The 27,699-nt window shown below is 51.5% G+C and overlaps 2 protein-coding genes across 2 annotated transcripts in view; one reads left to right on the plus strand and one right to left on the minus strand.

Annotated features, from left to right (window-relative positions):
- Positions 1-8,108, plus strand: part of LOC139684131 (zinc finger protein 271-like) — a 29,070-nt gene extending 20,962 nt beyond the window's left edge. The window contains 1 exon segment of the mRNA XM_071579727.1: positions 7,294-8,108. Within this exon segment, the coding sequence (XP_071435828.1) occupies positions 7,294-8,108 (815 nt within the window).
- LOC139684145 (uncharacterized) overlaps positions 1-27,699 on the minus strand; it is a 1,342,464-nt gene that overhangs the window by 332,888 nt on the left and 981,877 nt on the right. The window contains 2 exon segments of the mRNA XM_071579746.1: positions 16,465-16,474; positions 19,865-20,461. Of these exon segments, the coding sequence (XP_071435847.1) occupies positions 16,465-16,474; positions 19,865-20,461 (607 nt within the window).

Genomic DNA, 27,699 nt, shown 5'->3' on the forward strand with positions numbered 1-27,699 from the left:
CGCTGTGTTCCAGGAGGAAATAGTGACTTACTGAGGCACCTGAATCCTCACAAGTCTGTGGGTCCAGATGGGATCCATCCTGGGGTGATGAGGGAGCTGCTGGAAGAGCTTGCCAAGCCACTCTCCATCATCTCCCAACAGTCCTGGCTCTCTGGGGAGGTCCCAGAGAATTGGAAGTTGGACATTGTCACCCCAATCCGTAAAAAGGGCTCCAAGGCTGACCCTGCCAACTCCAGGCCTGTCAGCCTGACCTCGATGCCTGGCAGGGTTATGGAGCAGATCATCCTGAGTGCAATCACACAGCACCTTCAGGATGGGCAAGGGCTCAGACCCAGCCAGCATGGGTTTAGGAGGGGCAGGTCCTGTCTGGCCAACCTGATCTCCTTTTATGATCAGGTGACCCACCAGGTGGATGAGGGGAAGGCTGTGAATGTGTCTATCTGGACTTCAGCCAGGCCTTTGACACTGTCTCCCAAAATATACTCCCGGAAAAGCTGGTAGCCCATGGCTTGGACAGGTGTACCCTCTGCTGGGTCAGGAGCTGGCTGGAGGGCCAGGCCCAGAGAGTGCTGGTGAACGGGGCTGTGTCCAGCTGTTGGCCAGTTACCAATGGTGTCTCCCAGGGGTCTGTGTTGGGCCCAGTCCTGTTTAACATCCTTATTGATGATTTAGATGAGGGGATTGAGTCCATCATCAGCAAATTTGCTGATGACACCAAGTTGGGAGGGAGTGTCGAGCTGCTGGAAGGCAGGAGGGCTCTGCAGAGGGACCTGGATGGACTTGAGGGATGGGCTGATTCCAATGGGATGAAGTTCAACAAGGCCAAGTGCAGGTCCTGCCCTTTGGCCACCCCAACCCCTGCAGTGCTCCAGGCTGGGCACAGAGTGGCTGGAGAGCAGCCAGGCAGAGGGACCTGGGGGGACTGATTGACAGGAAGCTCAACAGGAGCCACCAGTGTGCCCAGGTGGCCAAGAAGTCCAGTGGGATCCTGGCCTGGATCCAAACTAGCATGGCCAGCAGGCCCAGGGCAGTGACCCTTCCCCTGGACTCTGCCTTGGGGAGGCCACACCTTGAGTGTTGTGTTCAGTTCTGGGGCCCTCAGTTCGGGAAAGAGATTGAGGGGCTGGAGCAGGTCCAGAGAAGAGCAAGGAGGCTGGAGAAGGGACTGGAGCACAAGTGCTGTGGGGAGAGGCTGAGGGAGCTGGAGGTGTTTAGCCTGGAGAAGAGGAGGCTCAGAGGTGTTTTCATCACGCTCTAAAAGTACCTGAAAGGAGATTGTAGACAGGTGGGGATTGGTCTCTTTTCCAAGACACTCAGCAATAGGACAAGAGGGCAGGGGCTCAAGCTCTGCCAGGGCAAGTTTTAGGTTGAATATCAGAAAGAAATTCTTCACAGAGAGAGTGCTCAGGCATTGGAATGGCCTGCCCAGGGAAGGGGTGGATTCTCCAACCCTGGAGGTATTTAAGGTCAGACTGGACATGGCACTGAGTGCCATGATCTGGTAATCAAATTGGGGTTGGATTAAGGGTTGGACTTGATGATCTGGGAGGTCTCTTCCAACCCAACTGATTCTGTGATTCTATGAGAACAGAGCAGGGATGGTTGCAAGGCCCTGTCTTGGCAGAGGCAGAGCACAGGCCCAAGGGGAAGAGCAAAAGAGACAGAAGCTCCACCTCCCTTTCTTTTATACTTCTTGATGATTCCTGATGATGTCAGATGATATGAAATACCTCTTTGGTTGCTCAAGTCAGGTGATGCTTGTCCCTTCTAATCTCTGTGACATCCTCTGGGTCTGATGAATTGAGGCCTGGCTGAAGCTAAAGCTAAAACTACCACACCCCATTACATTCTATTCTCAAGCTCCATTTCTATGATGGTTCGGGATAGAATTTACACACTGAGAAATGACTTAACAAAATTCCAGGGATCTTGCTTTCAACTGGTCACGTTCTGGGACTCAGAAGAACTCCTCAAATAATATTTTGGGTGTCACTGGAGTCCTCGGGGTGCTGGAACCCAAGGAGGATCTGCAGCTTTGTCCCACCTGGGTCATCAATAATTGTCACCAAAAGTCATCAGGAAGGAATGAGACCCTCCAAGCCCCGCTTTGGAGTGTCTGTGACTCAGACACTCCTTTATTCTGGGCAGAGACAGGGAGAGAATCTCTCCAGCTCCATACAAGCCCTTCCAAGAGTTCTCACATATTTATACATTTTGGCAAACAAAGAAATTGCATTTTTCCTTCTAAGATATACAATTCTCTTCATTAATTGGTATTCTATTCTTTATTGGCTGTTTTGGTCAACATTCTTTGGTGCTTTTATCATTCTGTCTCAGGCAAAGTCTCCAACTCTCAGGCTGAAATGTCTTTGATAGTCTCCTCTGTATCTTCTGGTTGCTCCAACATGGCTTTGAGGGACCATAAATTTAAGATACCAGATGTCCAATCTTCATCTACCTCAGGCTTCTCTTTCCTGCAGCCCATCAGAGCCAGTCCAGGGAAACTCAAAGCTTTGGGGCTTTAAAGACCAGACTGATGAGAGTCTGTGAGAAGTAACGCAGTCAACGATTGCCACTAATTAAATATTTAGGAAAGTTGTATAATTTGCAGCTCTGCAAGTCACTGGGAAGTGGGTTGTGGGGGCTGAGATGGGATGTGAAAGAACCAATGGCCAACTGGAAGAAGATCTGGGTAGTCTGAGAAAGTTGGGAAGGACATTGAGGAGACTTGAGGGGCCCTGGGAGGGCTGGGGGCAATTGGAAAAAAGCTTCAGGAGATCTGAGGGGTGTTGGAGGGGGGTTGGTGGTTCCTAGTGGGGCTGAGAGGGGCTTTGAGGGGCGCTGGAAGGGCTGGGCAAGGACTGGAAGGAGGTTCCACATGACCCTGCGTGGGATGGTGTGACCGGGAGAAGGTTTAGTGGAGGTCATGGGGGGTCTGTGGGAGGATTTAGGGGGTCCTTCCCCCCTGGCCCTGCCTGGAGCTGCCGCCGGACGCTCCCCAAGACGCTGCCAGGGGTCGGGGCTCCATGTCAGGGGTTTGTCCTCCTGGGCTGGGGCTTCTCCCTGTGCCACAAAGGCAGGGGGTCACTGGGAGTCGCGTGTCACCCCCTCCCCTGCTGTCCCTCTGCCCCCAGCCTGCTGCTCCCAGTGTTCCCAGTAAAGCATTCCAGTTCTCCCCAGTCCCGGTCACTGGGGCTGGCTAGGGGGATCAGCCAGAGAAGGCCCCGAATCATTTTCCAGCCAATCAGAGCGCGCGGCGCTGATGACTGCGCAGTTGCCAGGCAGACCCGCAGCGCCCCCCGCTCCCCACCCCAAACAGACCCGCGCCCCCCCCCCCTCGCCCCCAGCGCCCCCCGGAATGGCAATTTTTTGGCGGGGGGAGGTGGGGGCGCCGAGGCCGGCCCCCCCCGCGCTGTCCCAGCCGTGGTGGCTGCGGCGGGGGCCGAGTGCGGGCGGGAGTGGACAAGAGCCCAGCCCTGCCCCATCCTGAGCTGCCCCAGCTCCATCCCTGCTCCTCCCGCGGGGGGCGGCGGGGCTGGGGGCAAAGGGGGCCTGGAGGGGGTGGTGCTGGGCCTGGAGGGAGGAGAAGAAGAGCTGGAGTGGGCGGGACTGAGGGGGCGGAGAAGCAGCAGGAGAGGAGGGACAGAGCAGGGGGAGGAGCCGGGACAGGGGACACAGAGAGGACAAAGCAGCACGTGGTGGGCGCTCGGTCGGAAGGTCGGTGTGGGGCGGGGGGGCGAGAGCGGTTTTTGGGCCCCTCGGGTGATCCGGGAGGGAACCCCGGGACCCGCGGAGTGAGGAGAGCGGAGAGGGGCGATAGTGGAGCTGGGCAAGCCCCGGAATGCTGGAATCGGGGGCGGGAGTACAGAGGGAGTCCCGGGCCCCTTAAACGGGGGTTCCGGAGAGGGAGAAGCCCCGGCAGTGTGGAGAGGAGGGGGGAGCAGCAATGCAAGGGGGAGGTGGGACCCCCAAGAGCCTGGAGAAGGCGAGAGCCGAGAGAGGAAGGAGCCGTGGGATTCCCGGGATCCCCGGCAGCCCGGAGAGGGTGGGACGGGATTCCCAATACAAGTGGGACCCCCAGCAGTGCAGACAGGAGTACCCCAATAAGCCAACCGTGGAGAATTCAGAGAAGAGGAACTGCTGAGAGGGTTGTTTTGGGCTGACTTTTGGTGTTTTGGAGGTATTTAGGGACACAAGATTAGAGGCGGCGGAGACGGAGGGCAGGACTCGGGACGGCTGCGGGGAGAGGTGAGGGGAGAGCGGCAAGTTTGGGGGGTTATGGGGGACTCAGGGCGGGTTTGGGGACCCACATTATGCACCCACCCCCTACCCTTCCCTGGGACCCACCGGCGCCGTGTTGGCCCGTGAGAGTGAAGGTGGAGAAGCCGGGTAAGCCCCTCCCCCATCCCGGGACTGCCATCGGGTCCGTCAGGTCCATCCGACATCCTCCCCCACCCCCTCCACTCACCAAAAAAACCCCAAACCCATCTTGACATCCTGAAACCCCACACTTAAAACAACAGGGTTCCCCAAATCACCTCCTGGACCTGCCAGAGCCCCTCAGAACGCCCCAGAGTCCCCCCCAACCCCCCAAGACTCTCCAAGAGGCCCCCAAAGCTCCCCAGACCCCCCTAAACACTGCACAGAACCTCTCAGAGACCCCCCAAACACCCAAGAGAAACTCTCAGAGACCCCCCCAAACTTTCATCCAGACCCTGCAAACCACCCCGAGACCAACCAATTTCCCCCCCAGACCTTCCCAAATTCCATCACCCTCCCGCCAAACTCCCTCCCAGACCACCCCAAAAGTCCCCAGGACCCCCAAACAACACCAGAACCCCCCAGGCCTCTCCCAGATTTATTATCAAACCAGTCCAGGACTTCACTAAATTCCCGTTCCAGATGATGAAAACTACCCCAGGATCCCCGTAAATGCCTTCCAGACCATCGAGACAATCCAGAACCCTCCAACTGCTTCCAGCCCAGCCCAGATACTCCCAAACCCTTCCCATAAACCCTCGTCCCTGACCCCGTTGAAACAGAGAGAACTGAAGCTAAGGGAGACACGTGGACAGCCTGAAAAAGCAGGAAAATCAGATTATTTTGATGGGTTTTTTTCCTAGAAGCTGAAAGGAGGAAATTGGGGATGATGCTCATGGAAAAAGGAACGGTGTGAGCGAGTGAGGGGCGACCACAGTGTGGGGAATAAAGGGAGTCACCCTCAGAGGCGGCTTTGCTTGTGGGGCATCCCTGGATGCTGGAAAATCCTGATATCTTCCCATGCCCCAAAATGGAGGCACCTGGCACAGATCCCCTAAAACCCCAAACCATCAAAATTGGGAAAAAAAACCCCAAAATATGCAGATTAAGGAAAAAGAAATTCAAAGCACCAAGATTCACTTCCAAAAAAACCCTCCCAGAAATTTGCTCCCTGTAGTCTCTGTGCTTGGGGTTCTGGGGCTCCTCCCTGTCCAGGCTGTTGGGGGTGCCTTGTGTTTTGGGGTCCCCTCTATGGGCTTCTGCCTTTTCCAGGCTGCTTGAGACCCCGGGAATTTCAGACGTCCCCCACTCTGTGATCTGAACCCACTGAGTTTCTTTGATTCCCCCCTCTCCATGATCCCTCCAAGGAATGCCGAGGGTCCCAGGGGTCCTTTCTGCCCTGACTCTCTGCTCAGGGTGCTCAGGGATCCCCCTGGATCCCAAAATGGACAGGCCAGAGAGGGGGCACCCTCCGAACCCCCAGCATTCTGGAGAGGTGGGGCCCTTGGGAACCACCACCCCAAGCAGAGAGTCAGGAGAGGAGGGACTGCGGGGGCCCCAAATCCCCTCTGGTGTCCCTATTTGGGGGTTGAATCTTGGTGTTTAGGGCTGAATGTTGGGGGTGCAGGGGGTACACAGAGCTGGAGCAGGGAGTTTTCAGGGCATCCCCCATGGCCAAGGAAAGGGGTGTAATTGCTCAGAGAAGTGGGATGGGAAGCCCAGGGATCTCCTGTGCCCAGGAAAGGGGGGTACAGGGGTCCTGGATGTTAAGGAAAGGTGGGTTATGATGTAAGAAAACCCAGAATGGACAGAAAAGAGGGGTTCAAAGTGTCTCCCAGTGTTCCAAAAAGGATCTGCGGTCTGGGAAATGGAGGAGTGGAGGCACTGGGGGTCCCAGAGTCAAGCAAAAGGCGTGTGGGGACTGGAAGAGGTGGGATGGCCAAGAAAGGGGATGCAGGAGTGTGTTGGTGTAGGATAAGGGGGGCAGGGACATCCGAGTGCCTTGGAATGGATGATCAGGATGGGTCCAAGGTAAGGAAGGGTAGGACTAGGAGTGGGGAGAGGTGGTTGGGGGGTGGAGGTGGTCCCTGTGCCCAGAATAAGGGGAGTTGAGGAGATGGCAAAGGAAAGGTAAAGGGATTGTGAAGTCTGGGAAAGGCAGGATGAGAGGGAAAAGGAGGGTAGGGTGGTCCTGGAGTCAAAGAAAGGGGGATGTGAGGGCTGGTAAGCCGGGAATGACCGGGCAGGGGGTTGTGGGGCCCTGGTAGCCTGGAGAGGGCGGGGACCCTGGAGAGGGAGGACCCCCAATACACAGGAGACCCCCAGCAGCCCAGACAGGGAGGACACTGAGAATGCGAAAAGGAGGAGGTCAGAGAGGAGAAGCTCCTGGCGGGTTTTCTTGAGCGAAATCTTGGTGTTTTGAAGGTTTTTATGGACACAAGATGCCGAGTGAATTTTAGAGAGGGACTTCAGCAATCCAACCCAAGGCACTCACAGCTTGTTTTCCACAACAAACAGGATTTATCCTTCTGAAGGTGTGTCGGAATGGCGGAGGAGGCTGTGAGGAAGAGGAAGATGCCTCGGGCCCCCCAGGCAGGTGAGGAGGAAGTCAGTGCCCCTTTGCCCCTCTCTTGTGCTGTATCTTCCAGCCCAGCATGGCCCCGGCTGCAGGACAACCCCGCTGCCAACGCCGTCCTGCCGGGGCTGGGTTTGAGGGGATGTCCTTGGCCTTCCCTGTGGGCCGGAGGCAAATGCCCTGAGTGTCCTTGTTCCTTCCTGCCCCAGGCCCCGAGCTGAGCACGGGGAGCACGGAGGACAAATCCCCCCAGCAGAACCTGGTGGCAGAGGCTACTTTGAACAGCTCCACAGAGCAGGAAGTCACCGAGGAGGAAAAGCCACGGAGATCCCTCAGGAGGAGAAGCTCTCAACCAAGTTTTGGGTCCTCTGAGCAGGATAGAGCCACCCAGTGTGGGAAAGATGGTCAGAGCTTCAACCAGAGCTCTGAGCTGGGGGTGCAGCAGCAGCTTCAGAACACGGAGAAGCGCTACAAGTGCTTGGAATGTGGGAAGGGATTCAGCCAGAGCTCCCACCTGATTCACCACCAGCACATCCACACTGGGGAATGGCCCTACAGGTGTAGGGAATGTGGAAAGGGCTTCAGTCAGCGCTCCAACCTGATCAGCCACCAGATGATCCACACTGGGGAACGTCCCTACGAGTGTTCCCAGTGTGGGAAGAGGTGTCAGACCATCTCCAATCTCCTCGTGCATCAGCGCACACACACAGGGGAGAGGCCCTTCTGCTGCACCGACTGTGGGAAAAGATTCAAACATAACTCCACCCTCACCTACCACTGGGGCACCCACACCGGGGAGAGGCCTCACAAATGTGGGGACTGTGGGCAGACCTTCATCCGTAACTATGAGCTCATCATCCACCAGATGACCCACACTGGGGAAAGGCCGTTTGAGTGTTCCCAGTGTGGGAAGAGGTTTCAGACCAGCTCAATTCTCCTCAAACATCAGCGCACACACACGGACGAGAGGCCCTTCTGCTGCACCGACTGCGGGAAGAGATTCAACAATAAATCCGACCTCATCATCCACCGGCGGATCCACACTGGGGAGAGGCCTTATGACTGTGACGAGTGTGGGAAGAGCTTCACCAGCAGCTCTGCCTTGACCAAACACCAACGGACTCACCAGTAAGAGAAGCCCCACGAGTGCCCCGACTGTGGGAGGAGCTTCATCTGCTGCTCCATCTCTATCACCCACATTCCTTGTGACCCACATTTGGAATACCCCTGGCTGGTGGTCTCCACATCCTCCTGCTTCTCCGTGGGGACTTGAATTAACACAGGGGGAGAAACATCCATGGTGTCATGGGTTTAGTTAAGCCCTGATTTAGGCTTTAGTTTTTAGAGCAAGGCCTTGGACAATCAGCTAACTAGAGCTGGGTCAGCCCAGCTGACTCCTACTGGCCAACTCTATTGCATCCCATATTCTGACATCATCTCAGATAGAAGATGAGAGGGAGGAGGGATTTTCCTTCTTCTTCTTGGTGGATGAGCAAAGCGTTTGTTGGCATTGCGGATCTTCTGGGGGGAGATCAAGATACCGGGGAAGTTGAAATTTATTTCCTGTTTGTTCTTGCTACCTTTTATTCTTAGTCTGTAGTTTGTATTTGATTTGGTTTCTATTTTATTTTCTGTTTAATACACCTTGTTCTGCTGAACTATGTCCTGTGTTTTGGTTTTTGGGGGACAGAAGAGGAGACTTTGCTTGTGAAATGATTACTTGGCATTTTGCCACGTCAAAACCATTACATATGGGGACACAGACTGAAGTGGGAAATTCATTGGGGGGGGGGGTTGCTGACTTTTGACCCTAAACATTTCCCCTGCTCCATACCCTTAGTTTGTCTTGTGGCCTCAAGGAATCCTGAATGGTGTTTCAGAACTTTTCTAAACTCAGTAATTCCATAATTCCAATTCTCTGTGGCTCTGCCTCTCTGTGGGCCACCCAACCCAACCCCATGCACATTCACATGGTTCATTTTTTTCATTTTTTTTTAATTATATTTGATCCATCTTCATCTCTTAAAATCACCTAAAAGTCGGATTAAAATAAAGCAATTGAACAAAGACATCTAAATTTCCACCATTCTCCTGGGAATTGGGGGAGGAATTTGGGGTTCAAAGGGATATTCAGGAAGATTTCAGGGTTCTGTGGGGATTTGGGAGAGTTTTCCCCAAAACTGGAGGTGTCCAGACCGACTGACATTTCTCCATCATTTTGCAGTCCAGTATCTGAGAGGGATTGATCTGTCAGCTCATAACACCTCAATCCCACCCCAAAATGGCTCCATGCCAACTTGAAATGACTCAATCCCATCCCAAAATTGTTTAACCCAACCTGAACCCACTTAGGGGGAGTCAGCAGCAGGAGAAGGGGATGCTGCAAACCCAGGGAGGATGGGATAAAATTGGAAGGGCTTGGATGCAAATTGGGAGGGTTGGAATGGGACTTGGAGGGGGATGGGTTGGGGATTGGGAGACTAAAGTGAACTAAAAATAAACAGCAGAGGAACTGGACTTCACACCAATCTATGAGATTCATAGTGAAGACATTTTATTACCCACAGCACACAGTTTATATGGGGTTAGGACTACAGCTTGTTGGCCAAAAAGAGTTAACAGACCACCACGCCAGATAGTTCAGTTGGTTAAAGCCTGTCTCTCACAAGTCCCATGTTTATATTATTTTTCCTGGTTCTTTTCCTGCACCTGCAGAGTCCTGTGAATTCCTAATATGTGAATTTTTGGGGAGTAACCTCCTCCCTATCAGCCAGCAGCAGCTGAGCTCCTTGCTGCCTCTGGCTGATAGCTCAGTCTCACAGGGTTTTTCTATAGATCTGAATTGCTCACTTTTGATTTTACTGTGCCAACAAATCCCCTTTCTTTATTTTGAGCAATTCAGATTTAGAGCATTGACTTGTGAAGTGAGTCTACAAGACACCACAATAGGCAAAGCAATAGAACTAAGACAAATACAGTGATTAAAACAATTGTTAGGCCTTCTTTCAGAAAATTGAATAACGAACCATTAAATCTCAGCCTTTTCAACCAAATATCAAAAGCAGATGATGTTACCATTAGCTTTTTCATATAGTCTTTTAGCTATCTTAAATCTGCATGAAAAGACACTGAATGATCTGACAATTCATGGAGCACATCCAACAAATTCCTCCAAACTAAGGCCTTGAGCTAAAAGCTGTGCTGAAAGCAAAGAAAATCAAAAGCAACTTTAATTTGCAACAATACATGCCTAATGCTCTCTACATCAGTGGTAAGAGAAGGCATCTAAATTCTTCAGGTAGTTCTTTGGCCTTTAAAGATGCATTCATCAGTCATTTCAGACATCAGAGAATAGACACACACACACTGTCATCTTGACAATTCTCTTTCTTAGTAATTGTGCCACAAAAATAGCAATAGCACTTCAGCATGGGCCTTTAGGAGAAGGCTACTGCATCTGATAACAGCAGCACTTCAGCTTGGGGCCATGGCTGAAAGCTGCTGTACCTCATGGTAACTGCAGCACAACTGTCACCATCAAAAAATTCACCAAAAAATATCAGTAAGTCATTTTTAAAGCAATTTGTTTAGCTGACTCAATATATAATTTGTTGGTCACATGCTTTTTCACTTGTAGTTCTTTCACTTTTACTGCTTTATTCTTTTTCTGATGTTAATGTCACTGGTGTTCTCCCCGATTTTATTTTTGAGAATCATAGATTTATTTATTTATTTATTTATTTTACCATTTTTCCTTTTCTCTTTTTCCACTGTTTTCACCGCCTTTTTATTTTTAGAATATTTAGTGAAAGTACTAATCAACAATACAATTAAAGCTCTCAGTGTAACCTTATTGTAATGACCTAAACCTTTACTAACTTAACATTACACTGCAAACTCAATGAACACTTTAACTCTTAACTTATTCTTCTTAACTTTTTAACCTTTTAAGAGATTAAAAAGACCACTGCAATGGCGTAACATCTTAAGTTCTTTACCAATTAAAAATATTATCCTATTTGCTTAACATGAGTATTTTCTATTGTAATTGGTGCACCAAGACAAACTTAAAACTTGAAAACAGAAATATAACAACACCACACAATATTATTTCTATAAAGGGGTTATGTTGCATTAAGTCTTATATTCATAAAAACAGACCTTAACACTGCTAGGTCTTGTAATCCTTGTGGTAAATATGCATTTCTGTATTCAAAAGATCATATCTTAACCAATCTAATGCCATATAACTAAAACCATTATCTGCTTTAATTCACTTTGGTAGTGTTAAAAAGAGCTTTGTGAAAATGCTTAAAACCAACAGATGGAAACACATCAATTACTAGCAGGTGTTATGAATTTTGAATCCGAAGGATCAAATTAAAAGCTTTAATCAGTCACTCAAGTGTTCTGGTAACTGATCTTGATTCAGTCAGAGGAAACTGGTTGTTCTCCATCGCTGACTTCAACCTGTGCAGACAAAAATAGAAACTTTTCTCCAAATTATTAAAAGCCAAGAACACTCTATAACCATTTAACAAAAGCCTGTAAACTGGCTGGGCAAGTGCCCTGCTGTCCTGAGGAAAAAGGCTCCCCCTGAGTGAAACCACAACGACAATCCGCAGTTCAAGTCAAGGGAGGTAATTTATTGAGTGTCACATGACAATATACAGAGCTCAGAGGCAGAGACTGAGGCAGGGGCAGGGTTACTGATAACCTCCCCCATGGGGGGTGAATCAGGGCTTTGACCTCCTTGCAAATGGAACACAGACCCAGCAGGTGGGGGGTGTTGGAGGGTGAGGGCAGACAGAATACACACATGCAAACACAAACAGCCTGTGGTGTTCTGGTGCCTGGGCCTGCCAGTGGCAGAAGATCAGCTGTCCTTTGCTTATCTCCAAGGGTTGCTGTTCAGGAAATTTTATCTCCACATCTGCCATCTCCAAAACTTCCATTCCTACATCTCGGCCTTTCTTGTTTTATACCTGAAAAACTGAAACTTTTAAAATTACAATAAATCATACATTGCATACAAGACAATAAACAAAATATTCAGAGCATAATAGAAAATGCAAACAGACCCATTAATACCAGACCCATCAATACCAGAATAAATGCTTTTCCAACTAGGGTTTCAAGATAAACAAGTCATCCAAAGGTTTCTGAAGTCATTTAAGCCTATATGTATTCATTTAGAATGGTCACTGTTTCATTCAGAATCATTTCTTATGAATCTTTATTTTAGGTAACCCTAAAATCTTCAAATAAATTGACTTAAAAATTAATAACCTTAATCATACAAATACATTTAATTATTTTTTATGGTTTCTGTTTTCTTTCACCTTTAATTTTAATTTAAGTATTTCTGCAAATGAATAACTTTGTGCTCTTGTCTGTGGGTCCCTGTGCATAGATGGGGGAGTTGTGGCTCTGTCAGTGGGGTAAGTGCATTCAGGAGTCACATCCATACATGATTCCTGTACTCACACACATCCATCCAGGCCAGCCCCCATTCATGCAATCACTCAAAACAGCCTTAGGAATTTACTTGCTGTGCCTTATAATTATGAAATGAGAAATTGTGCTTGTCTTCACCTCACACTTTTCCTTGTTTCTTGAGTTGCTGCTTTGATAAGAATATAATTTTCTAAAACGTGGACATATCTCTCCTTCATGTTCCGTTTAATGTTCAAAAATTCTTTCATACACATACAAGCAAATACTGCCCCTTTTTCTTGTTCTTGCATGGCAAATAAGAGAGGTATCATTGGATATTTGCTGGGTGTGGATCCATAAAAATACAGGGCATGATTATTTGAACACTCAGCAAAAATTATTACATCTGTAAAACTTCCATTGTGTTGGTTCCTGTCATGGATATCAATAATTTAGAGAAAGGTTAGTAAGGCTACCTTTGAATTTGCTTGCTTGGTTGGATTATCATCACTTGGTCAAACAAAAGCTTAAAACAATTGCTAGTACTGAATGCTAAAGATTAACAAATTCTATAAAAGTAGTGTCATTTTTGTACTTGACAACTTAAATATGTGTTTTACCAATTGTGTGGAGGTTCCATTAATGAGCTGCAATAAGAGAACTGTTGATCATTTTAAAATTCTGATTTTATCCATTATTTACATCTCACTCCAATGTAACTTGCAAGTGCTGCAGCTTTGAGGAAAACAGGCCGAGAAGGGAGAGAGTGAGGAGAGAGCTTTGTGTGACCCTTCCCAGCCAAGTCACCTCAGCTGCCCCTGCAGGAGTCTCACCACTTCCCAACACCACAACTCCAGTGTTGGCTTCTCCTTGAGCCATTGGAGTGCAGTAAATTATAGAGAAACTCATTGAAACACTGATAGTTAATGCAGGTAGGAGTAAAAGCAACGAACAACACACTCATTCATACCATGAAGGGAATTGTTAACAGGGAAAACACTAATGAGCTCAGGAACAAAGGTATTAAACAGAATTTCAACTTTTTAACAATTATTACTATTTGCAGTAGGTGTTCCAATGGTTATAAAAAGCTTTTAAAGCATCAGAAATTTGGAAAGCAATTTGAAATTTAGAAAGTACTTTTCACCTGACAGTTAATTTGCACACCAAAAATTATACTGGCTTAGATATATTCAAGAACAATCTAGTGGCCACTTGGGCACAGGAGCATGGCATCGAATGGGTATATCACATTCCATATCATGCACCTGCTGCTGAAAAAGTTGAAAAGTGCAATGGACTATTAAAAACAACCCTGAAGGCACTGGGTGGAGGAACTTTCAAAAACTGGGATAAGCATTTAGCCAAGGCCACCTGGTTGGTTAACACCAGAGGCTCCATCAATCGAGCTGGTCCTGCCCAAGCAGAATCCCTCCACACGGTAGATGGAGACAAAGTTCCAGCAGTTCACCTAAGAGACATGCTAAGGAAATCTGTTTGGATTACTCCTCCCTCGGGCCAAGACAAACCCATTCGTGGGATTGTTTTGCCCAAGGGTTCAGAAACACCTGGTAGGTAATGACAAAAATGGCGAAATCCAGTGTGTGCCCCAAGGCAATTTAGCCTTGGGGAAAAACTAATTATGTGCTTTGAGTTGTGCCTTGCAGAAAACCAGACACGAGATGAGAGAGACTCGGACAAAGCTGATGCTGGTATCCCATGATGTCCAACGATAAGGCAGCCCTATCTGTAAACCAGTACTGAACTTAGAACTGTGACTTTAACCAAAAGTCGGAGGACCCAAGCTGAATTGATGCTGGTGTTGATCCCTGATGACAAGACATCTGCCTTAAAAGACCGCATATGGACTATACATATATGTAGATATGCGCGAAATATAAGCGAATGCAGGAATACAAAAACTGCGTAGAAAGACCAGTGTGGAATAAGGGGTGGAGAATGTAATGCTTTTGACCCATGGCTTCCTCAGTAACTAGGTGTAACTAAGGAAGCAGACATCACAAGTATTCCACACGTGTTTTCCACCTAACAGAGGAGGAGGTTTTTTTTTTCCTTGTTCCGGGGAGCTCGGTGTGGGAGAAGCCTGGATGGTCGGTTCTGTTCTTGTGGTGTTCCTGGCCTGGGACGTGGGTGAGATCATTTCATGCTTGTTCTCCCTTAATTGCATTTGTCTGTTTCATTTATTTAGGTTTAGTTTTGTTTCTTCCTCTTTTACAGATATAAAAACATTGATCTTAATAACAATAATGATACTTTACAAAAGTACAGACTTGTGTGTTTCTGTGCCATAACTTAAAAGAATAAAATTAAATAATGAATATATTTGATTAATAACTGGAATAATAAACCTACAGCACGACACTGTCTTAGAGCGTGACTGCTACAAAATACGTTAGAAACTGAGATACAGAAAGGTGACATGTTTGCAGCTTGTTGAAAGCTTTTATCTTAAAGGCATTATTGTTTGCCTTCTCTTAAGAGGAATAAGCCTTATATTCAGTTTTAATACTATTTGGAAAAGGCACAGAAGTTTTGTTTGGCATGAAACAGCTTCCATTATTCTTTTTACTAGAAAGGGTTATGACATTTTGTTACATTGTGATAAAGGTGAAGACATAGTTAACTAATTAGGAGTTAAATCAATATCCATAATAAGGTATTACCAGTTGTTAACCCAACAGCATTGCTATTGATCAGAATCTGTGGCTGTCCCAGTTCGGCATCTCTGGCCGCTCCTGCCAATGAGTTTCTGTGCCTGTCGGCTGTGCCGGGCTGGGCCGGGCCGTTCCTGCAGCTTCTGGCGGTGCTGCGCTGGGTGCTGGGGCTGCGGCGGCAGCGCTGGGGGGGCTGTCCGTGCTGCTGTTGGAGCCATCTCCGCCTCTGCGCTCTGGCGGCTGCTCGGAGCTCTCCTGGTCGGGCCGGGGCTGAGCGGGCAGGGGCAGCGGGGCGTTCTCCAGCCGGGTATCGGATCTGGCACCGGTACCGGCACCGGCACGGGCTCTGGAACCGGCACGGGCTCTGGCACCGGCACCGGCACAGGCTCTGGCTCCGGTACGGGCTCTGGCACCGGCACGGGCTCTGGCACCGGCCCCAGAGCTGGCGGCGGCGGCCCCGCCCGCATCATCCTCCGCTCTGCTCTGCGCCGGGCTCGGCGCTGCCTCTGCCTGGCTCGGCTTCTCTCCGCCCCAATCCCACCCACTGGCATCAGTGCCCCAGGCGGGAAGGGCTGCAGGGGGGTCCGGCAAGAGCAGGGCAGGGGCTGCTGCTCTTTGGGCCTTTCTCTGCCCCGGGCAGGAACGCTGCCTGTGACAGCGGCACGGGGGGTGCAGCTGCTTCTCCTGCTGCATCCTTTGCTGGGCAGCTGCAATCACTGGCAGCAGCACATTCAGAGGGCAGCTGTGCCCACAGCAGGGAGTGTTGGAAAGAAGACTCATTTAGTTGGAGCTCACTCTGTTCAAGCAGCACCTCATCATCCAGAGCACGTTCCTCTGCTCCACAGACAGCTTAGATCTCCTCTACATAATGTTTCTCCCAGACATCAGGGTGCAATGTTAAAAGACTTCCAGGGATTTATCTTAAAAAAACAAAACAAAAACCAACAAAAAAACCCAGCAGAAAACGGGGGAGGCTCCAGTTTTTTTAAGCAGTTTGACTCTGTTCTGTCAAAAAGTTTTGGCCACAAACAGTTTCAGGGCACTGGCTTCACAAACAAATAATTTTTATTTTCATGGGGTACTGGTTTCTTTTAGCTCAGCTCTGTCCCTTCAAGCTATTTCAGGGCTCTGGCTTCACAAGCTGGCTTAGACACTGATCATGTTACTGAATCTTTTTGTTTCAGAGCTGTTTAGACATAATTCAGTCATGTTTATTTCCCCTTTGAGATTCTTCCAATTTCCAGAGTTGATCACCTTCTGTCCAGCAGACAGGCACCAATCATGCCTTTTTCCCAAGATGAACTGCTGCCCATCACCAGGACAGGGACTTCTTGTCATTCCTGTCTCTCCTGCCCTGTCGGGGTTACCAAGGCAAGTCCCTAAATATGGGGGATCTTTCCCAAGGCTCCACGTTTGGGCTCCATTTGTCATGATGGATCTGGGTCTCCACAGGAATGAACCACAAGGTCAATCAGAAGCTCAAACAAAGCAAAGCTGTTTATTGAAATCTCATGTTACAATATATGGACTCAGGGACTGGTGTTCAAGGCAGGGGCAGGGGAACTGGTGACCTCTGAGACATGGGGGAGGCATGGGGGGATGGCTCAGGGCTTTCGACCTCCTTGCAGATGGAAAACAGACCCAGCAGGTATGGGGGGTTTGGGAGGGTGACAGCAGACAGAGGAATACACATATACAAACACAACCAGTCTGTGGTGTTCTGGTGCCTGGGCCTGCCAGTGGCAGAAGATCAGTTGTCCTTTGCTTACCTCCAAGGGTTGCTGTTTAGGAAATTTAACTTCACATCTGCCAGCCTTAAAACTCCCTTTCCTAATATCGGTCCCTTGTGGAGTCACCAGGAGCAGCTGCATCTGCCTCCTCCTGTGCAGCCTCTCCGTCTCTCTGCCCTGTTGGGCACACTCAGGTGCAGCTACAGCTGCCTCTTCTTAAAGGGTGTGTGTCTGTCTGCCTTTGCTGCTGGACACACAGAGGCCCAATTGGGCTCATCTTGTGGCACCAGGGGCGGCCACTGCCCCTCTGTGCTGCTGACCAGTGCTGGGCAGGGCTAGTGATTCTCTCCCTCTCACAAAGTCCCCTTGCTCCTGCAGTGTCACAGTGTCCCCTGGGTTCCAGGAGGCCCTGCAGTGTCACAGTGTCCCCTGGGTTCCAGGAGGCCCTGCAGTGTCACAGTGTCCCCTGGGTTCCAGCAGATCCTGCAGTGTCACAGTGTCCCCTGGGTTCCAGGAGGCCTTGCAGTGTCACAGTGTCCCCTGGGTTCCAGCAGACCCTGCAGTGTCACAATGTCCCCTGGGTTCCAGCAGGCCCTGCAGTGTCACATTGGCCCCTGGGCACCCTCAGGCCCCACATCATACAGCCCTGGCAGTTCCCTCACCTGAAACATTGGGACACTTTGGGACACCACAACAGAAGGAAGACATTGAGCCATTGGAGAGTGTCCAAAGGAGGACATCAAGATGGGCAAGGGCCTGCAGGGGAAGCGTGTGAGGAGCAGCTGAGGGCACTTGGTGTGTTCAGCTGCACAAGAGGAGACTGAGGGGACACCTCATTGCAGATACAACTTCCTGGGCAGGGGCAGAGGAGGGGCAGGCACTGATCTCTGCTCTGTGGGGACCAGGGATAGAACTCTTGGAATGGCCTGCAGCTGTGTCAGGGCAGGGTTAGGTTGGATCTTACAAAGAGGTTCTTTCCCTAGAGGGTGGTAGGCACTGACCAGACTCCCCAGGGCAGTGGGCACAGCCCCAAGACTGACAGACCTCCAGAAGTGTTTGGATGATGCTCTGGGGCACAGGGTGTGACTCTTGGGGATGGGCCTGTGCAGGGCTGAGGGTTGGACTCCATGATCCTTGGGGGTCCCTTCCCACTCAGCACATTCTGGGGTTCTGTGACATCAGCTGGGCTGGTCCCAGTGCATGAAGAAGCCCTGTCACCCCAGAAATACTCTGGGTGGCCATGGTGTGAGTTGTGTGGGGAGGGGTCCCAGCCCCACCCCACCAGCCTTCCAGGAAGGGGGGACACCCTCCTGCAGGTGGGATGTCCACCAAAACTGGATTCCCCACAAGTAACTTGTAACACTTCAGAATTGGGGATTATAATCCCCCTCAGCCACCAGTGGTGCCAGAGGGGTAACTGCAACCCCCAGAATAAGGGGGGGGGGGGCACTCCCAAGAGCCCCTAAAAATGGTTTAAAACACCAGAAAGAACTCCCAAATGGGGCTATCTCAGCATCCACCAGAATGTGAGGGGTTCACTTCAGCCACTGAAAATTAGGAGAGGGACCCACAAAAGATGGTTATAGCCTCCAAAATTCATGCAAAGCAGCAGGATCCCCTCAAAAAGAGATCCCTGTGTCCCTCCCTGTGGGGCCCAATTCCAAGGCCTGATGTCACATGTCCCCTACACTCCCTCACAGTACCCCCCTCAGGATAGGAGGGCACCCCAAAAGCTCCCTCAGTTTTCCTACACACCCCATCTCTTGTCTCCCAATCCCCAACCCATCCCCCTCCAAGTCCCATCCCAACCCTCCCAATTTGCATCCAAGCCCTCCCAATTTTATCCCATCCTCCCTGGGTTTGTAGCACCCCTTCTCCTGCTTCTGACTCCCCCTAAGTGGGTTCAAGTTGCATTAAACCATTTTGGGATGGGATTGAGTCATTTCAAGTTGGCATGGAGCCATTTTGGGGTGGGATTGAGGTTATGAGCTGACAGATCAATCCCTCTCAGATATTGGACTGCAAAATGATGGAGAAATGACAGTCGGTCTGGACACCTCCAATTTTGGGTAAAACTCTCCCAAATCCCCACAGAACCGTTAAATCGTCCTGAATATCCCTTTAAACCATAAATTTCTTCCCCGATTCCCAGAAGAATGATGGAAATTTAGATGTCTCTGTTCAAATTCTTTATTTTAATCCTTATATCAGGTGATTTTAAGGGATAAAGATAGATAAAACATAATTAAAAAAAAACAAAAAAATGAATCCTGTGAATGTGCATGGGGTTGGGTTGGGTGGCCCACAGAAAGGGAGAACCACAGAGAATTGGAATTATGGAATTATTGAGTTTAGAAAAGTTCTGAAACACCATTCAGGATTCCTTCAGGCCACAAGATAAACTAAGGGTGTGGAGCAGGGGAGATTTTTAGGGTCAAAAGTCAGCCAATTCTCCCTTCCCAATGAATTTCCCACTTCAGTCTGTGTCCCCATATGTGATGGCTTTGACGTGGCAAAATGCCAAGTAATCATTTCAGAGGCAAAGTCTCCTCTTCTGTCCCCCAAAAACCAAAACACAGGACATAGTTCAGCAGAACAAGGTATATTAAACAGAAAATAAAATAGAAACCAAATCAAATACAAACTACAGACTAAGAATAAAAGGTAGCAAGAACAAACTGGAAGTAAATTTCAACTTCCCCAGTATCTTGGTCTCCCCCCAGGAGCTCTGGAATGCCAACAAACTCCTTGCTCATTCAGCAAGAAGAAGAAGGAAAATCCCTCCTCCCTCTCTTCTTCTATCTGAGATGATGTCAGAATATGGGATGCAATAGAGTTGGCCAGTAGGAGTCAGTTGGGCTGACCCAGCTCCAGTCAGCTGATTTTCCAGGGCCTTGCTGTAAAAACTAAAGCCTAAATCTGGGCCTAACTAAACCCATGACACCATGGATGTTCCTCCCCCTGTGTTAATTCAAGTGCCCACGGAGAACCAGGAGGATGTGGAGACCACCAGCCAGGGGTCTTCCTAATGTGGGTCACAAGGAATGTGGGTGATAGAGATGGAGCAGCAGATGAAGTTTTTCCCACAGTCGGGGCACTCGTGGGGCTTCCCTCACTGGTGGGTCCGTTGGTGTTGGGTCAGGGAGCTCCGGGTGACGCTCTTCCCATACCCGTCATATTCCTAAGGCCTCTTTCCGGTGTGGATACGCCGGTGTGTGATGAGGTGGGAGTTATTTTTGAATCTCTTCCCGCAGTTGGCGCAGCAGAAGGGCCTCTCGTCCGTGTGTGTGCGCTGATGCTCAAGGAGATGTGAGTTGGTTATAAACCTCTTCCCACACTCAGAACACTCAAACGGCCTCTCCCCAGTGTGGGTCATCTGGTGGAGGATGAGCTCAGAGTTACGGATGAAGCTCTTCTCACAGTTTGCACATTTGTGACGCCTCTCCCCGGTGTGGGTTCGCCGGTGGTACATGAAGGTGGAGTTATGTTTGAATTTCTTCCCGCAGTCGCTGCAACAGAAGGGTCTCTCCCCGGTGTGTGTGCGCTGATGTACGAGGAGTTCTGAGCTGGTCCGACACCTTTTCCCACACTGGGAACACTCATAGGGACATTCCCCAGTGTGGATCATCTGGTGGCGGATCAGGTGGGAGCTCTGACTGAAGCCCTTTCCACATTCCCTACATGTGTAGGGCCATTCCCCAGTGTGGATGTGCTGGTGGCGAATCACGTGGGAGCTCTTGCTGAATCCCTTCCCACATTCCAAGCACTTGTAGCACTTCTCCCTGCTCTGAAGCTCCTGCTTCATCCCCAGCTCAGAGCTCTGGTTGAAGCTCTGGCCATCTTTACCACACTGGGTGGCTCTATCCTGATTGGAGGACCCAAAACTCTGTTGAGAGCTTCTCCTCCTGTGGGATGTCCATGGCCTTTTGTCCTTGGTGTCTTCGTGCTCTGTGGAGCTGTTCAAAGTGGCCTCTGCCACCAGGTTCTGCTGGGGGGATTTGTCCTCCGTGCTCCCCGTGCTCAGCTCAGGGCCTGGGGCAGGAAGGAACAAGGACACTCAAGGCATTTGCCTCTGGCCCACAGGGAAGGCCAAGGACATCCCCCCAAACCCGACCCCGGCAGGACGGCGTCGGCAGCGGGGTTGTCCTGCAGCCGGGGCCATGCTGGGCTGGAAGATGCAGCACAAGAGAGGGGCAAAGGGGCACTGACTTCCTCCTCACCTGCCTGGGGGCCCCGGGGCATCTTCCCCTTCCTCGCCGCCTCCTCTGCCATTCCAACACACCTTCAGAAGGATAAATCCTGGTTTTTGGGGAAAACAAGCTGTGAGTGCCTTGGGTTTGGTTGCCCAAGCCCCTCTCTAAAAGTCACTGGGCATCTTGTGTCCATAAAAACCTCCAAAACACCAAGATTTAGCTCAAGAAAACCCTCCCAGGACCTTCTTGTCTCTCACCTCTCCCTTTTGGCATTCTGTGTGTCCCCCCTGTCTGGGCTCCTGGGGGTCTCCTGTGTATTGGGGGTCCTCCCTCTCCAGGGTCCCTGCCCTCTCCAGGCTACCAGACCCCCACAACCCCCTGCCCGGCCATTCCTGGCTTACCAGCCCTCACACCCCCCTTTCTTTGACTCCAGGACCACCCTGCCCTCCTTTTCCCTCTCATCCTGCCTTTCCCAGACTTCACAATCCCTTTGCCTTTCCTCTGCCATCTCCTCAACTCCCCTTATTCTGGCCACAGGGACCACCTCCACCCCCCAACCACCTCTCCCCACTCCTAGTCCTACCCTTCCTTACCTTGGGCCCATCCTGATCATCCATTCCAAGGCACTGGGATGTCCCTGCCCCACTTATCCTACACCAACACTCCCCTGCAGTCCTTTTCCAGGCCATCCCACCTCTTCCAGTCCCCACACGCACCTTTGCCTTGACTCTGGGACCCCCAGTGCCCCCACTCCTGCATTTCCCAGATCACAGATCCCTTTTGGAACACTGAGTGATACCTTGAATCCCTCTTTCCTGGCCATTCTGGGTTTTTCTATATCATGACCCACCTTTCCTTAACATCGAGGTCCCCTGTACCCACCTTTCCTGGGCACAGGGGACCTCTGGGCTTCCCATCCCACTTTTCTGAGCAATCACATCCCTTCTCTTGGCTATGGGACCCCCTGAAAACCCCCTTCCCCAGCTCTGGGTCCCACCTGCACCCCCAGCATTCAGCCCAAAACACCAAGATTCTAACCCTAAATAGGGGCACCAGAGGGGATTTGGGGACCCCGCAGTCCCTCCTCTCCTGACTCTCTGCTTGGGGTGGTGGTTCCCAAGGGCCCCACCTCTCCAGGATGCTGGGTGTCCTGAGGGTGCCCCCTCTCTGGGCTGTCCATTTTGGGATCCAGGGGGGTCCCTGAGCACCCTGAGCAGAGAGTCAGGGCAGAAAGGACCCCTGGGACCCTTGGCATTCCTTGGAGGGATCATGGAGAGGGGAGAATCAAAGAAACTCAGTGGGTTCAGATCACAGAGTGGGGGACCTCTGAAATTCCCGGGATCTCCAGTAGCCTGGAAAAGGCAGAACCCCAGAGAGGGGACCCCAAAAAACAAGGCACCCCCAACAATCTGGACAGGGAGGATCCCCAGAACCCCAAGCACAGAGAACACAGGGAGCAAATTTCTGGGAGTGATTTTTTTGGAAGTGAATCTTGGTGCTTTGAATTTCTTTTTCCTTAATCTGCATATTTTAGGGTTTTTTTGCCCAGTCTTGATGGTTTGGGGTTTTAGGGGATCTGTGCCAGGCACCTCCATTTGGAGACTTGGGAAGATCCCAGGATTTTCCAGCATCCAGGGATGCCCCCCAAGCAAAGCCACATTTGGGGGGTGACTCCCTTTGTTTCTCACACTTCTAGGAAAAAAACCCATCAAATTAATCTGATTTTCCTGTTTTTTCAGGCTGTCCACATGTCTCCCTTAGCTTCAGTTCTCTCTGTTTCAACTCTCCCTTGAAGGAGTTTTCGGGGGGTCGGGGACGAGGGTTTATGGGAAAGGGTTGGGAGTATCTGGGCTGGTCTGGAAGCAGTTGGAGGGTTCTGAGTTGTCTGGAAGGTGTGGAAGGCATTTAGGGGGATCCTGGGGTAGTTTTCATCATCTGGAATGGGAATTTAGGGAGGTCCTGGACTGGTTTGAGAATATCTGGGAGAGGCTTGGGGGGTTCTGGTGTTGTTTGGGGGTCCTGGGGACATTTGGAGTCGTCTGGGAGGGGGTTTGGAGGGAGGGCGATGGAATTTGGGAAGGTGTTTCTGGGGGATTGGTTGGTCTTGGGGTGGTTTGCAGGGTCTGGATGAAAATTTGAGGGACTCGAGAGGTTCTCTTGGGTGTTTTGGGGGTCTCTGAGAAGTTCTGTGCAGTTTTTAGGGGGGTCTGGAGAGTTTTGGGGGACTCTGGGGGAGTCTTGGGGGCTTTGGGGGGGGGACTCTGGGGCATTTTGAGGGGCTCTGTCAGGTCCAGGAGGTGATTTGGGGAACCCTGCAGCTTTAATTATGGGGTTTAAGGATCTCAGGATGGTTTTTGGGTTTTTTTTGGGGGGTGGGGGAGGATGTGGGATGGACCTGATGGTCCCGACGGCAGACCCGGGATGGGGGAGGGGCTTACCCGGTTTCTCCACCTTCACTCTCATGGCCAACACGGCACCGGTAGGTCCTAGGGAGGAGTAGGGGGTGGGTGGGTAATGTGGGACCCCCAAAACCCGCCCTGGGTCCCCAAAAGCCCCCCAAACTTGCCGATCTCCCAGCGCCTCTCCCCGCAGCTGTCCCGAGTTCCGCCCTCAGTCTCCACCACCTCAAATCTTGTGTCCCTAAATACCTCCAAAACACCAAACTTCAGCCCAAACCAACCCTCCCAGCAGTTCCTCTTCTCTGAATTCTCCACGGTGGGGTTATTGGGGTCCTCCTGTCTGCACTGCTGGGGGTGCCAATTGTATTGGGGATCCCGTCCCACCCTCTCCGGGCTGCCGGGGATCCCAGGAATCCCACGGCTCCTTCCTCTCTCGGCTCTCGCCTTCTCCAGGCTCTTGGGGGGTCCCACCTCCCCCTTGCATTGCTGCTCCCCCCTCCTCTCCACACTGCCGGGGCTTCTCTCTCTCCGGAACCCCCGTTTAAGGGTCGCGGGGCTTCCTCTGTCCTCCCGCCTCCCAATTCCACCATTTCGGGGCTTTCCCAGCTCCACTATCGCCCCTCTCCGCTCTCCCCACTCCGCGGGTCCCGGGGTTCCCTCCCAGATAACCCGAGGGGCCCCAAAACCGCTCTGGCCCCCCCGCCCCACACCGACCTTCTGACCGAGCGCCGACCACGCGGTGCTTTGTTCTCTCTGTGTCCCCTGTCCCGGCTCCTCCCCCTGCTCTGTCCCTCCTCTCCTGCCGCATCTACGCCTCCACAGTCCCGCCCCCTCCAGCCCTTCTCCTCCTCCCCCCTGGCCCAGCGCCCCACCCCGGGCCCCCCTTGCCCCCAGCCCCGCCGCCCCCCCGCGGGAGGAGCAGGGATGGAGCTGGGGCAGCTCGGGATGGGGCAGCGCTGGGCTCTTGGCCGCTCCCGCCCGCACTCCGCCCTTGCCGCAGTCCCCAAGGCCGGGACAGCGCGGGAGGGCCCGGCCTGGGCGCCCCCACCTCTCCCTGCCCCAAATTGCCATCCCGGGGGGCGCTGGGGGCGAGGGGAGGGCGCGGGTGGGCTCGGGGTGGGGAGCGGGGGCCGCTGCGGGTCTGCCTGGCAACTGCAGAGTCATCAGCGCCGTGCGCTCTGATTGGCTGGAAAATGATTCAGGGCCTTCTCTGGCTGATCTCCCCCAGGCACCCCCAGTGACCGGGACTGGGGAGAACTGGCAAGCTTTTCTGGGAACACTGGGAGCAGCCGGTTGGGGGCAGAGGGACAGCAGGAGAGGGGGTGACACGCGACCCCCGGTGCTCCCCTGCCCTTGTGGCACAGGGAGAAGACCCAGCCCTGGAGGACAAACCCCGACACAGAGCCCCGACCCCCGGCAGTGTCTTGGGGGGCGTCCAGGGGCAGCTCCAGGAGGACCGGGGAGAAGGAGCCCCTAAAACCTCCCAGAGCCTGTCCGGGACCTCCCCCAAACCTCCTCCCAGTCACACCAGCCCACCCAGGATCACCTGGAACCTCATTCCACTCCCTACACAGCCCTTCAGGACCCCTCAAAGCCCCTTTCAGCCCCACTACGAACCATCAAATCCCCTCCAAGCCCACTCAGGACCCCTTAAACTTTCAATTGCCCTCAGCTCTCCCAGGAGACCCCAAGCACCCTCAATGTGCCTTCCCAACCTCCTCAGACTCCACAGATCTTCTCACAGTTTGCCTTTGGTTCCTTCACATCCCAGCCCAGCCCCAACAAGCCACTTCCCAGTTACTCCCAGTGCTGCATATTATACAACTTTCCTACATTTTTAATTAGTGGTAATCGTTGACTGCGTTACTTCTCACAGACTCTCATCAGTTTGTCTTTCAAGACCCAAAGCTTTGAGTTTCCCTGGACTGGCTCTGATGGGCTGCAGGAAAGAGAAGCCTGAGGGAGCTGAAGATTGGACATCTGGGACCTTAAATTTATAGTGCTTCAAAGACATGTTGGAGCAACCAGAAGATACTGAGGAGACTAACAAAGACATTTCAGCCTGAGAGTTGGAGACTTTGCCTAAGCCAGAATGATAAAAGCACCAAAGAATGTTCAACCAAAACAGCCAATAAAGAATAGAATACCAATTAATGAAGAGAATTGTATATCTTAGAAGAAAAAAATGGTCATTTCTTTGTTTGACAAAATGTATAAATATGTGAGAACTCTTGGAAGGGCTTGTATGGAGCTGGAGAGATTCTCTCCCTGTCTCTGCCCAGAATAAAGGAGTGTCTGAGTCACAGACACTCCAAAGGGGGGCTTGGAGGGTCTCATTCCTTCCTGATGACTTTTGGTGACAATAATTGATGACCCAGCTGGGACAAAGCTGCAGATCCTCCACGGGTTCCAGCACTCTGAGGACTCCAGTGGCACCCCAAATATTATTTGAGGAGTTCTTCTGAGTCCCAGGATGTGGCCAGTTGAAAGCAAGATCCCTGGAATTTTGTTAAGTCATTTCTCAGTGTGTAAAATCTATCCTGAACCATCATAGAAATGGAGCTTGAGAATAGAATGTAATGGGGTGTGGTACTTTTAGCTTTAGCTTCAGCCAGGCCTCAATTCATCAGACCCAGAGGATGTGACAGAGATTAGAAGGGACAACCATCACCTGACTTGAGCAACCAAAGAGGTATTTCATATCACCTGACATTATCAGGAAGCATCAAGAAGTATAAAAGAGAGGGAGGTGGAGCTTCTGACTCTTTTGCTCTTCCCCTTGGGCCTGTGCTCTGCCTCTGCCAAGACAGGGCCTTGCCACCATCCCTGCTCTGTTCTCATAGAATCACAGAATCAGTTGGGTTGGAAGAGACCTCGCAGACCATCAAGTCCATCCCTTAATCCAACCCCACTTTCATCATGGTACTCAGTGCCACGTCCAGTCTCACCTTAAATACCTCCAGGGTTGGAGAATCCATCCACTCCCTGGGCAGGCCATTCCAATGCCTGAGCACTCTCTCTTTAAAGAACTTCTTCCTGATAGTCAACCTAAAACCTGCCCTGGCTGAGCTTAAGCCCATGCGCTTTTGTCCTATTACTGAGTGCCAGGGAAAAGAGACCAATCCCCACCTGTCTACAATCTCCTTTCAGGTAGTCGTAGAGAGTGATGAAATCACCTCTGAGCCTCCTCTTCTCCAGGCTAAACATCCCCAGCTCCCTCAGCCTCTTCCCACAGCACTTCTGCTCCAGTCCCTTCTCCAGCCTCGTTGCTCTTCTCTGGCCCCTCTCCAACCCCTCAATCTCTTTCCTGAACTAAGGAGCCCAGATACAACCCTGAAGTGTGGCCTCCCCAACGCAGAGTCCAGGGGAAGGGTCACTGCCCTGGGCCTACTGGACATACTAGTTTGGATCCAAGACAGGATCCCACTGGACTTCTTGGCCACCTGGGCACACTGTTGGCTCATGTTGAGCTTTCTATCAATCAGTCCCCCCAGCTCCCTTCCTGCCTGGCTGCTCTCCAGCCACTCTGTGCCCAGCCTGGAGCGCTGCAGGGGTTGGGGTGGCCAAAGGGCAGGACCTGCACATGGATTTGTTGAATTTCATCCCATTGGAATCAGCCCATCCCTCAAGTCCATCCAGGTCCCTCTGCAGAGCCCTCCTGCCATCCAGCAGCTCGACACTCCCTCCCAACTTGGTGTCATCAGCAAATTTGCTGATGATGGACTCAATCCCCTCATCTAAATCATCAATAAAGATGTTAAACAGGACTGGGCCCAACACAGACCCCTGGGGGACACCACTGGTGACCGGCCGATAGCTGGACACAGCCCCGTTCACCAGCACTCTCTGAGCCCGGCCCTCCAGCCAGCTCCTGACCCAGCAGAGGGTACACCTGTCCAAGCCATGGGCTACCAGCTTTTCCAGGAGTATATTATGGGAGACAGTGCCAAAGGTCTTGCTGAAGTCCAGATAGACACATCCACAGCCTTCCCCTCATCCACCAGGTGGGTCACCTGATCATAAAAGGAGATCAGGTTGGTCAGACAGGACCTGCCCCTCCTAAACCCATGCTGGCTGGGTCTGAGCCCTTGCCCATCCTGAAGGTGCTGTGTGATTGCACTCAGGATGATCTGCTCCATAACCCTGCCAGGCAATGAGGTCAGGCTGACAGGCCTGGAGTTGCCAGGGTCAGCCTTGCAGCCCTTTATCTGGATTGGGGTGACAATGTCCAACTTCCAATCCTCTGGGACCTCCCCAGAGAGCCAGGACTGTTGGGAGATGATGGAGAGTGGCTTGGCAAGCTCTTCCAGCAGCTCCCTCATCACCCCAGCATGGATCCCATCTGGCCCCACAGACTTGTGAGGATTCAGGTGCCTCACTAAGTCACTATTTCCTCCTGGAACACAGCGGGACAATTCAGCTCCCTGTCTC

The sequence above is a fragment of the Pithys albifrons genome, chromosome 32 (assembly GCF_047495875.1).
Source record: "Pithys albifrons albifrons isolate INPA30051 chromosome 32, PitAlb_v1, whole genome shotgun sequence".
In the NCBI taxonomy this organism is placed as follows: domain Eukaryota; kingdom Metazoa; phylum Chordata; class Aves; order Passeriformes; family Thamnophilidae; genus Pithys; species Pithys albifrons.